Source organism: Mytilus californianus, unplaced genomic scaffold (assembly GCF_021869535.1).
Source record: "Mytilus californianus isolate M0D057914Y unplaced genomic scaffold, xbMytCali1.0.p SCAF_53, whole genome shotgun sequence".
Classification (NCBI taxonomy): domain Eukaryota; kingdom Metazoa; phylum Mollusca; class Bivalvia; order Mytilida; family Mytilidae; genus Mytilus; species Mytilus californianus.
In genome coordinates, this window is record NW_026262705.1 from 607,590 (window position 1) to 620,576 (window position 12,987).

The 12,987-nt window shown below is 33.4% G+C and overlaps 1 protein-coding gene across 1 annotated transcript in view; it reads right to left on the reverse strand.

The window, feature by feature from the left end:
* Positions 1-4,404: 4,404 nt before the first annotated feature.
* The window catches only part of LOC127703871 (leucine-rich repeat-containing protein 15-like), a 29,078-nt gene continuing 20,495 nt past the window's right edge, over positions 4,405-12,987 (reverse strand). Inside the window, exons 14-16 of the mRNA XM_052207947.1 lie at positions 12,178-12,423; positions 6,881-7,078; positions 4,405-4,619 (exon numbers count right to left, since the gene is read on the reverse strand). Of these exons, the coding sequence (XP_052063907.1) occupies positions 12,362-12,423 (62 nt within the window). The 3' untranslated portion in view covers positions 4,405-4,619; positions 6,881-7,078; positions 12,178-12,361. The remainder of the gene's footprint in view (positions 4,620-6,880; positions 7,079-12,177; positions 12,424-12,987) is intronic.

A 12,987-nucleotide genomic window follows, 5' to 3' on the forward strand; every position in this document is an offset into this window, starting at 1 on the left:
ACGCAATTTTAAGTAAGAACCTTTTGAATATTCATTAACTAAATATAAAAAGTAAAGTGTAGATTTGGATTTAAATTATAATATTCTTTTATCGAAATTCAAGAGTAAAACGTTTATAATAAATTAATTTGAAGAACGTTATAAAGATATTTTTACTGTTATTTAATAGGCGTAAAAATGACACTACTACATTTTACTGAACCAATCTGCAGAAAACCTGATAAGCGGTACATTCGCTGCTTTCTTCACCTGGTAACCCAACAACAGCTACTTGTCCTAATTGTTTTTTTCAAATACTAAAGAATAATAGAAATACGGAGCATTTCACTGCCGTATAAAATGTACCCGTAAGTAAAGATGCTTTTGTTCTTGTTGAGGAATCTTTGGATATCTTATTGGTAGTCTAAATCATATGGATTTTATTTAATAATTTTACATTACTTATTATAATAAGAAACAGCTAGGAAAGTAATAAATTTATAGTGTTTAACAAAGACGACGAAAATCAAAAGTAAGTAAACATGTTTATGCTTTATAATCTATATGAACAAAAGGCGTTATTTGTGTGATTTTTTTTACGCCATAAAAATAGATCAAGTGTTCGTAGGTCGGTTTGGCATTAGTTAATTTAGGTTCTGTAGTTGATGTAAAACAAACGTATCATTGGATTTTATCTTATCACTTTCCCACATTTCAAAGAAAGACACAAGTCGGGCTGTTTTTCATGTGTGCTAATTGTTTTCCATTAAATAAAATTGAGAATGGAAATGGGGAATATGTCAAAGAGACAACAACCCGACCAAAGAGCAGATAACAACCGAAGGCCACCAATGGGTCTTCAACGCAGCGAGAAAATCCCGCACCCGGAGGTGGTCCTCAGCTGACCCCTAAATAAAATTGAGTACTGGTTCAGTGAAAATGGACGTCACACTAAACTCCAAAACATATAAAGGAACTAAAATTAAAAAAACATACAAGACTAACAAAGGCCAGAGGCTCCTGACTTGGGACAGGCGGAAAAATGCGGCGGGGTTAAACATGTTTTGTGAGATCTCAACCCTCCCCCTATACCTCTAGCCAATGTAGAATAAAGAAACACATAGCAATACGCACAGTAAAACTCAGTTTAAAAGAAGTCCGAGTCCGATGTCAGAATAGGTAACAAAAGAAACTAAACAATGATACATAAATTAACAAAGGACTACTAGCAGTTACTGACATGCCAGCTATAAAGCAAATAATATTGTCAGCACTCGTTGTAATTTTGAAATTTAGAATTTTCGTTCGATGATATGCTCTTACTTACTGTTCTCGTGTAATGAATACTCTATTTGAATTGACAAAACATATTTAGATATTTGAAAAATGGACTGGCTTTTTATCAAATGTAAGGAAAAAATAAATACAGAACACTACACTGTCGTATAAAATGTACTAGTAAGTTGAAATGCTTTTGCCCTTGAGGAATCTTTAGATATTCTATTGGTAGTATCTGTTATATTGTATCGTATTTTTAATGACTCAATTAATACTGAACTAGACATACATGACATATGTAAAGATATTGTTGACACGTATACTTCATTTAACTCTAAGACTAGATGTCTCTGTTTTCCGTCTGTTGTTGCCCCATTGACGTATAAACACTGCATTTCATTTTTTAATTTTAAACAGAAAAGATTTAAATTCAACTTCGCCTGATGAAGATGCAACCTAAGATTTAATGGAGTTCTATAATTTATAAACTTTTGATTTATAATTAAAACGGCATCATTGAAAATATGACAGTACTACTGTAATACTGAAGGTTAGAGTTACTAGTTCAGTGACTGTCCTAATGCAGCAAAAGGTAGTACCATTAACAGCTTATATCCACGAATTATGAACGTTTCAGATGTATTGAGACACTAGTTTAATTATCTTAAGGAACACAAAACCCAGCAAAAACAGACCAAGATCAATAATTACAGAGATAGTTTCCTTTAAAGTATCGGAATATTTAAAAATAAAATTTATAAAATTGAATGGTAAAAACAATGACTGCATATTAAGATTGTAAACTAACAGCAGAGGCATATTCGGTGATTTAAATTAAAATGAAGAAAAAAAAAAACATACTTACGTTTTAAGTTGTTATCCAACTCAAAAGTACACTGTTTAACAACAAATGCATAAGAAACGATAACACATTTTGGTTTTTGAAGTTCGGAGAAATAATAAACTCTGATGGAACTTACTTAATATGTTAGCTCGCAGTGTTTTTATTTGAAGATATGAATAAAATTATCATGATACATTAATTATTAGTATACAGAATTTCCCCGTAATTCTTTGCTTCGAGGAAGTCTTCCAGATTTTTTCCATTCGATTTAGAATAAAAGAACAAGGTTAATGGAATTATTTCAATGTATTTTTTAAATGTAATCACGCTAAGTCAGACCATCTACATTACCAGGTACATGTACGTGTACTTATAGCTTGATCGTTTGTTTTATGAACGATAGGTTATGATTTTATATATCATCATTTCAAGTTATATATACAATATCCTTTTAGTGATTTAAAGTATATTTTGTATTTCATTGGATATTAGGCAACGGCTATACAGTGCGTTCACTGTATAAGGTATATATACACTTTGCATCTTGAATGTAGCCAAATGTTTGGAATGACTTTTGGACTTGAAGCTTCGTTATTTTTTAGATTTGTTCGAAATCACGCTGCTATCGTGGGTTTCAATCATTCTGTTGTCTGGAGGACCAATAGATTGAAGTCACGTTTAATAAAATAAAGCTTTTATTTACTGCCATTAAAACAACATTTTAACAGACAGACGACACAAAATATGTCCAGCCCAACCACATGTATCAGGTAGCTGACACTAACTGTGTCCCGCCAAATCACAAGTATCAGACAGACGACACTTACTATGTACCGCCAAAGCACATGTATTGGACAGATGATACTAACTGCGTACCGCCATTTTTTTTTATAGTATTCAGTCCCGTAAAATATACAAACAAGTTAATTTAGCTTCTACAATTCCCGCAACCAGAAATACTCAAATAGAGGTACAATGTATACATGTCAACACTGCTGATATATCCGCGAAAACACTAGAACATTGTTCAGCGCCCAGACTTTTCAACGAACTAGACTGTAGCTTTTGTCATTCGAATGAGGCCTCTTCTTGTAGTCTTAATCCAGCACATAATACATAATGGCATAGCTATCATTTATCTACACAGTTTTATGGCCCCGCAACAAAGTTGTCGGGGCCATATAGTTTTACCCATATCCGTTATTCCGTCATTCCGTTATTCCTTCATTCCGTCGTTCTGTCATTCTGTCATTCCGTCATTCCGCAACGACCAGTTATATGGACTCTTTTTCTAAACGCCTTCACATTTTGAGCTGATTTTTAGTATGCGAGTCTACTCTGATGAGTAACAGATCGAGTTTACGTTTGGTTACACTCCGCTGATTTTAGGCAAAAATTTGTGAAAATAGCAGTTATACAGACTTTTTTCTTAACGCCTTCACATATTGACCGGATGTTTACGTCTGGTTCCGCTCCACTGATGTGTGTCAAAATTATGGGCTTTGGACAAATCGAGTGTACGTTTGGTTTCGCTCCGCTGATTTTTGCCGAAAATTTATGAAAATAACAGTTACATGTATACAGACTTTTTTTCATAACGCCTTCACATATTGAGCTTATTTTTAGTATGTGAGTCTACTATGGTGAGCACAGATCGAGTTTGCGTCTGGTTCTGCTCCACTGGTTTGTGCCGAAATTACGGGCTTTGGACTTTTAGTGAAAATAACAGTTATATGACTTTTTTTTAAAACGCCTGCACATATTGATCTGATTCTTAGCATGTGAGTCTTGTACTATGACGAGTAACAGACTGAGTTTACGTCTGGTTTCGCTCCATTGATTTGTGCACACAAATTACGGGGTTTGGACTTTGAAAATTTCGTGAAAATAACAGTTATACGGACTTTTTTTCGAAACGCCTTCATATACTGAGCTGGTTTTTAGTATGTGAGTCTACTATGATGAGCAACAGATTGAGTTTAAATACGTCTGGTTTCGCTCTACAGATTTGTGCCGAAATAACGGGGTTTGGACTTTGAAAATTTCGTCACAATAACAGTTAAGTTTTCAAATTTTCTCTCCTAAAATGGCATCAAGTTTTTTTTAGCAAGCGGGGCCATTCGTGTCGTTCCGACACATCTAGTTTTTTAATACATCATTGAAGACCAGAGAGCTGACGTGATTACCCTGTTGTTAATGTTTGAAAACAATTTAATGTGCTCTTGACATTCATATTTGATTCTCCTATCACATTAGGCAGATTGGAACTTATAAAGGAAGATCAGTAAAAGAATAGACACATATTGCATTTTATTATACAAGGAAATCTACAAGAAATATTTAATACTATATTATACAACAATATATATCCTGACAAGGAAGAGTCGTTCTTTTGTAAACATTGACTCTTTTAGATTTGTTATATAGAATGACTGCATTGTTTTGATACCCATAGTACAATCTTTGTAGCTGTTTGCAATGATGTATCCGTCTGTAGCCAGTAATGACGAAACAATAACTGTAATTAGAAACAATAAAGGACCAATATTGTCGCTACAATTTGTTGAAATTTAAAATAAATATTTATCATAACTGTGTGACGAAAAAAAAATGATGTTATCTGTCATATACACAAAGGATAGGCTTTATCTTTTTCCATCAGTAATGATGTCTTCGGCATATTAAGGAATCAAAAGACAAGTTAGGACTATGTTCATTTACATATGGATCGGATTTGCTTCAGACAACATTGTACTCTGATCAGGCTAACGTATGTTTCAACAGGCTGTGAATCACTCAAAAATGTATTTTTCAATAACAAATTTATTTTGATTAAAGGTGTGGCCAATGTTTTCCCCAGAATGAAATAAACCTTACTTCAATATTTATTAAAAAGCAAATTTGACCGGACCTTTATATAAAAGCACTGAATAATTTTGAATCAATCATCACTGTAAAGATAACACATAGCCGAAACCAAATATAGTTTTTCTTTGTTTTTGCAATGTTTTTATTGACAAACATACGTGTATCAATATCATATACAAAGCTCAATGTAGTGAGTCCATATTTCCATATGAAAAAAGCAAGCCAAGTAATTATGTGCATTATCTATTAAATGAATCATTTGACAAACTTATAAATTCATATAAAGAAAAATACACAAAATTTTAGAAAATAGGTAGTCAGGTTTGATGGCATAATATGTATGTAATTTATGATTTACTAGTTTTTCATTATTCTATTAACATTGTTTTTATATTTGATGCCACAGAGGTTCACATTGCTTTCATCTAATTCGTGTTTAAAACAATACAGACATATGATGTGTTTTTTCTTCAAAATATTTATCGTCTTATTATAGAAACATTCTGATCTTTTGACAAAATATTTTTCTTGTTTTTCCAAAGACTGAAATAGACCTAGCTTCAACATGTTCAATATGCATGTAAAAGGCTTATTTGGCTGAAGAACCGAATGTCCTGATTCTTTGAGACAAACAACACTGTTGAACGCAATGATTATTTTATTTATACTATATTGTTTTACTTAAGATCAGAAATAATTGCATATTTAGGTTAAAACTAAGAATTTTCTTGCACTATTTATTTGATGAATTTATGGCTTTGTTGATATTCAAGATTAACCAGAACAGTTATAATTACCCATTACTGTGATTGTTTATGGACAGACATGTGTTGCAAATTAATATTATTATTATGAAAAGAAGAATTTTGAATATCTCATATTTTTTATTTATTTATTTTTATCATAATTTTGTCTTTTTTCACTGTATAGGGTCATCCCGGGGCATCTCACGCCCCGCAGTAAAACCTCGATAAAAGAGAGGCGGCAGATACCAACGTGAAATTCCAACTCATAAGTCAAAAACGTACTGACAATACCATGACAAAGCGGAGTATCGGTTTGGGTGTGTAAGATGTAAAAACCAAGCAGATATGTCACTTCGGAATAGGAACCTGTTGCGTGTGGGAAATATTTGCATCTACCCAACCCTCTTACGTCAAAGGAGCAGACCAAATGTTTACCCCTCATCCTGGTCGACTGAAGTAGCAGAAATATATCCATATTTTAGATTATGAATTTGTTATCGTTATTTAAGTATTCAACAATCAATTATCAATTTTTTGTATTTGTTTTAGTATGAAAATATCTGTTAAATTTATTTCAAAAGTCTGAATACTTGGTTATGTATTTGCTATTTCATAGACCTTTTCAGCACATCGTCTTTCATTCATTTTTAAAGTATATTTGATGGTCTGCAAGGGGTTTGCAAAGGAGTGAAGAATTAGTAAAAATATAAAGAATAGAAAATGGAAAAATGAAAAAGAGAATACTGTAGTGCTAACATATAAAAACTGAGAGTAATGGACCAAAAATAAAAAGTAGCAAGGAATAGCGAATAGAATAAAACAGAATTGCTAAACAGTTTACAGAATATAGGAGCGACTCACTTACCACCTACTGACCGCATATGTAATACTTTATCTTGCATGACGAATACGGATTACATAACAAAAAACGCTTGAATTTTCGACACCTAGCACTCACTCCATTCAAAATTCGTACGATTAATATTGTCACCATTTCATATTTGTCCGATATAATCAGTTTTGATCGTTATTTTTTTGGTTTCACTTGGAAACAACATTTTTTACTGAGACAGTTTAAATTAAAAAAAAAACAAAACATCCTAGTGATTTTTTTTTCCATTTTTTTTTCCTTTAATGTATAAAACATTTGTAAGAGTACACTTACCGTTACAATCTGGGCTGTTAGAACTTGGAAGCCATGAGCCAGAAGCACCACATACATAGATATTATTTGGATTTATTCCTCTACCAACTGTATATGATTCCTGACATAAATGAATACAAAACTGTCCAAAATCCTTTCTCCAGTTGTTACAAAGAATAGCGTCATTGATCGGAGCAGCAATATCATTACAGGGATATGCTTAAAAATAAAGGCACATGGAAATGTGAGAGGTCTATATAATAACTAATTTGATACGTTTAAAGACAACATAGTATTCTTACTCAGTCATTAGTTTCAACACCAGTGGATGATATCATGAAAAAAAATAACAAATAATATTTTTTTCTCAAACACGATGACGTTGTACAAAGTCTGAGTAGCAGCTGCAAGCACTTGAATATCGCATGAGTTAGGAAATGTATACTCCATACGCAGGTGAAGTTAAAATATTGCTGCTGAGGTGCAGAAAATTTATAATTTTCAAATTCAAATTGTTTCGGTTGTCATAGATTATGGTACTGAGGTGACCGCTGTTGCCAAATTTGAGATAAATGTCTTGAAATGGTGCAGAGGAAACTGTATCTGTAGTTTCTTTAATCTCTAGTTCACGTTGGTATATTTATGGGACCCATTCAGAAAAGTTTGGATTGTTAATGGAAAGAACACCAATAGATATATCTGTAGGTGAAATTAACAAATCTAGCTTCTTTAATCTTCTTTTTTTTACAAGTTTCTGAAGGGACTCATAAAAAAATAGGAAAAGGTCGGCCAGCAGGAGTGGTGCACAGCTGGTTCACATGGGAATGCCGACAATTTGTTGGAAAATTATACCTCCAAATTAAAAAAATATGTTGTCAATGAGGAACTGATCAATGGTTCTTCGGTGTAATAACATGTTTTATTTTCGGGCTCATATTTAACAATATATGTAGAATTGTATTCCAAAACAATAGATTTATAGCGTATGGTACCATTTGTATGAAGTGAAACATTGTGGATTATTTCTTTAAGACGGATTTTTAATTTTTTGTGTGGTATGGTGTTGTAAAGGGTGGAAAAATCGAAAGTTTTGATAGAAAATGACCGAGATTTTGAATTTTTCCAGAAGTTTAAGTTCTTGTAAGAGTTCGCACATTGTTAATGCCACTACGCGAGTAAACAGTGTCACAGTTTTTCTGTAATCCCTCTTTCACTGCAGACAAATTTTTGTTAATCTTACGGACAATTCCTTTGGAGAACATGTAAATGAGACGACAATGTACCGATGTTTGAACGGAAATTTGTGAAGTTTAAGTATCCAATACCAACAAGGTAAGTTCTCAGATTTGTTGTGAATTGAAATATTCAATGAGGCCATGAAGGACTTGCGATTTGTAAAGATCTCTTCTTTATCAAAGGTTATATTTTTGTGCGTGGGATTTCCCGAGTGTTCATTTATTCCTAATTTTTTTAATAAGACACTCGTAGTAAAAGGATTTACATATAAAAACAATATTGTTTGGAGCTTTGTTCGAAGAAACAACAACATATTTGTCGTGAAGATACTTCAGACATTTCATAGAGTCTTTGTTTCTGAAAACGGACTTAGGTCGACATTTACACAGTTTTTCAACTTGTTGATTCTTCGTTTTATCAACGACCTAATTGTTTTAACCTATTCTGACAGAGTGTCCAGTAAGACATGTTGAATTATATTTAGATTACTGGTAATTACATGACAAGAGTGCTTGTAAATATATGGAGAGTCCAAATATATTTAACAGCCACATGTAAAAGGGGTTTTAAAGTATTTTTTCTAAATCAAGATCTTGCAATGCTTCTACATAGTTTGATATTTTAAGTGCAATGATTTTGGTGTAATTATAGAAGACAAAAGGAACAGACTGAAATTGAAAGAAACGCGGAATTTTAGATGTTACTTTTTTGTGATAAAGAACGTTGCTGATGTTGTTAGCATCGATTTCCCTATTTGAAAACTGAATTTGAAGGAATTTCTGATCTTACTGGTTTAAATAGACGGAAAATTGCTACATCACAACTTATACATTTACATACTAGTCTGTATATTTTTTGCATAACATATCTATACATCTATACATAATGGTTTACTTTTATAAATTTTGACTTGGATGGAGAGTTGTCTCATTGGCACTCATACCACATCTTCTTATATCTAATCATTTGTCAAGGGCATAATCTCTCAAACATTTTAAAAAGTAAACAGGCAGTGAAAATAGAATGGTTCGAATGTAATGTAACCCAAGCGTATGATTGCGATCTGCCCCTAGTGAGGGATGTAGATTTGAAAGACTTCTTAACGTTAGGGCCATATTAATGTGTTGACCATGACTACGCTTGGATCTGAAATTAGTGTTGAATAAACCTATTATATTTACATCACTGAAGGCTGGAGTAGATAAATTTCCTGCACCTTTGATGTTATCATTAGAACCTTATGGCATTGCAGTATAATTTCCTTATCAAACAATTTTCTCTATCGGTTCCAAGAAAGAGGGACGAAAGATACTAGAGGGACAGTCAAACTCATAGATCGAAAACAAACTGACAAGGCGATCGAGATAAAAGATAATTTGGAGAGGGACACACTGAATGTAACATGTTTGAAAACGCTCACCTCTCTCACTTAATAATTCAACATTTGGTGACTATGTTGAACGCATCTATCCCATCAAACTTGAGATAAAGGATACAACAGATACAGTTAAATCTGCCTCATATATAGACTTACATCTAAAAATTGACAATGAACTCTATGACAAAAAAGATGATTCCAGCTTCCCAATTGTGAACTTTCCATTTGTATGTAGCAATATTCCAGCAGGGCTGCATACGGAGTATATATCTCCCAGTTGATACGATACTCCAGGGATTGTATTTACTATCATGATTTCCTTGATAGAGGCTTGCTGCTCACAAGGAAGCTATTAAACCAAGAGTTCCAAGTGGTGAAGTTGAAATCATTCCTTCGTAAATTATACGGACGCCATCACGAGCTGGTTGACCGTTACGGAATATCCGCTTCACAGATGATAGCGGATATGTTCATAATGTCGTTACTACAATCCTTTCCCCTTTTCCCGAATGTGACCTACCGAATTAGACTTATTACCGGGTTTGTAATAACTAACATGAGCAACAAAACAGGTGCCACATGTGGAGCAGGATCTGCTTACCCTTCCGGAGCACCTGAGATCATCCCCATTTTTTGATGGGCTTCGTGTTGCTCAGTCTTTAGTTTTCTATGTTGTGTTTTGTGTACTATTGTTTGTCTGTTGGTCTTTTTCTTTTTTAGACATGGCGTTGTCAGTTTATTTTCGACTTACGAGTTTGAATGTCCCTTTGTTATCTTTCGCCTCTCTTTTACCATCTGGGACAGTGGTGTAACAGCACGCAATAAGAACAAACTTAAAACATCAGTTGCAAAAAAATCGACTTATCAAAATAGTTTGTATTTCAAAAGAAACAAGAGAAAAAGACAATAAGAAAAACAAACAAGGAACTGATCTAAGGTAGCACGCTGTAACTGGAGGCCAGTTAAAAATAATTACAACAAAGAAATAAATCTTGCTTTCCAGGACTTAGGCTAAACATATAACTGGTTCGGTTCTCATACATCCTCGGCTTCACATATTCAGCTTTGAGTGTTCCTGATAATGGTAAATCAAGAAAAGCGCTTCGGACGCATGCAGTTAATAACGTGCTGTAACTGAATAACCCATATTTCAGTCAGTACTTACGTCTCATATATCCCAATGAACTTGAAATTAAGGATATTACTGATACTAGAAGGACTGCTTCATACCTTGATCTTTTCCTCAACATTGACACAGTTGGACGACTTGACACTAAAATCTATGACAAACGGGACGATTTCAACTTCCCGATTATCAATTTTCCATTTCTCAGCAGTAACATATGCTCTGTTCCATCGTATGGTGTTTACATATCTCAGTTGATACGTTATGCTCGTGCAAGTTCACACTTCAAATACAGGAGTGTGCTCCTTACGCAAAATCTGCTCAAAAAGAGTTATGAGGAGGAAAGATTAAAAATGACACTCCGTAAATTTGATGGACACCATCACGAATTGATTGATCTATACGATGTGTCTGTGTTTAAACTAACTAACGACATTTTTACCACGTCTTAGATTGTGGTTTACCATCTACGTCGTCTGGTCTGCTAAGTACCGGACTTTACCTATTCCCGAATAAATGACTGTTTTCCCGAGTGTGAATTCGCATTGCTACATTGTATTATACGTGTCTCGGTATTTATACATCCAACATTCATGTATTTAATTATGATGTTTCGTTTGTAATTCTGGTGAGATATTGTGTTATGTCTTATCGTTTGTGGTTTGAATTCTCTTTTTTCATTTTTATATGTATGTAAAGTTAAGATAATTAATCAGCTAGTTCATTTATATGATTTTTAGTTTAAAGCTACTATATGCACAGGATTTGTTTGTTTTTTCACAGTTTTGATTTAGAAGAAAAACCGACATGGTTAGAAAATACAAGTAATTACAACATGACAAACACAATTCTATATTAATATTCTTGTAATGGTTAGAAAGTACATAAAATAACACCATTACAAACTTAATCCCAATTTTATATTCTATTTTTAGAAATTTACCTGTGACGTCACTTATGTGGCGTTGATACATTCGTATGACGCAATATTCATAACTCATTGTGATGTACATGGGAGGTGTCCGTTGTTATTCTGTGGTTCACATTGTAATGTACTATTATATTATTTACTTATGTATTTCTCTGTCCTGAGTGTTCTTGCGTTTATTTGTACTGTATTCCTGTCATGTAATGTTGTCATTTTTTTAAATTGCCATATAAGCGGGAGGTATGGCTAGCCATAAAAGCAGGTTCAACCCACCATTTTTTCTTAATTTGTCCTGTACCAAGTCAGGAATATGGCAATTGTTATCTAATAGTCCGTTTCTATGTATGTTGGCTTTTGTTTTTGTAGCAGTTCAGTATTTATGTTGTTCCGTTGTTTTCCTCTTATATTGTTGATGTGTTTTCCTCGTTTTGGTTTGTGACCCGGATGTGTTTCAGTTAAATCGATTTATGACTATTGAACAGAGGTATACTACTATAGCCTTTATTTACCCTATATTAATTCTATTAAGGTCGATGTTTGGATAATAGCATTGGAGGTATCAAGACAAAACTCTAGTCACTATGTTATTCTATTACTGTATTTGTCATGTATATATATATATATGTGTATATCAAAATTGATCTACTTACGTCGCACTCTTATCTCAAATAAACATTCAGTTCGAAGACCATTTGATGGCTTCAGTGCTGAATAACTGACATTAAAATCTCCCCATGGAAAAGTCCATTTGCTTTCAGGATAATTTGAAAATACTTCCAAAGTTTCATTGTTTGGATCGATAAACTCAGGTACAGACCATTCCAGAGTCTTTGTCTATTCTGAAGTGAAGGCAGTCATATTGCCTGGACATGCAAACATAATTGGAGGCTCAATGTCTAAAATCACACGACGAAAACTAATAAGCAGTTCGAAATTTTCAGCAAATTTGATTTATGATAGCTATGAAAAAGCAGAAGCTATGAGATGGCTAAATCGGTTATCCGTAAAATAACATTCGAATTAAAAAAAAAACCCAAAGATAAAATCTGACATAATTTAATGTAAATTAATCATAAGGCAAGGTTAGTAGACTTGATGCTCATAAAATTGCCCAAGTAGGGTATTGGTGGGGGATAAGGGATTCGTGTGCTTGTGTGGTTGTTAAAATGATTCAAAATTATGCGGTAGTACTGAACCATTGTATTACCTTATTGATGCTAAGAAAATCGTTTAAAGAGAGTTTTCCTACAATCGAAACATTGAGAATCGTTGCTTCGTTGAAGATATTTGTTTTTAATGAAAATGAAACCAAAACGACAATTGTTTTAGGTGCCTTAGACAAGGTTGATCTTAGGCAACTTTGAAATTTCATGTAGATCCTGTTGAGCTTGGCTTTTAGGTGGTTTATGCATTTGACTCAAGATGACCATGGTTGTAACTCTGAGATAATAATGAAATTG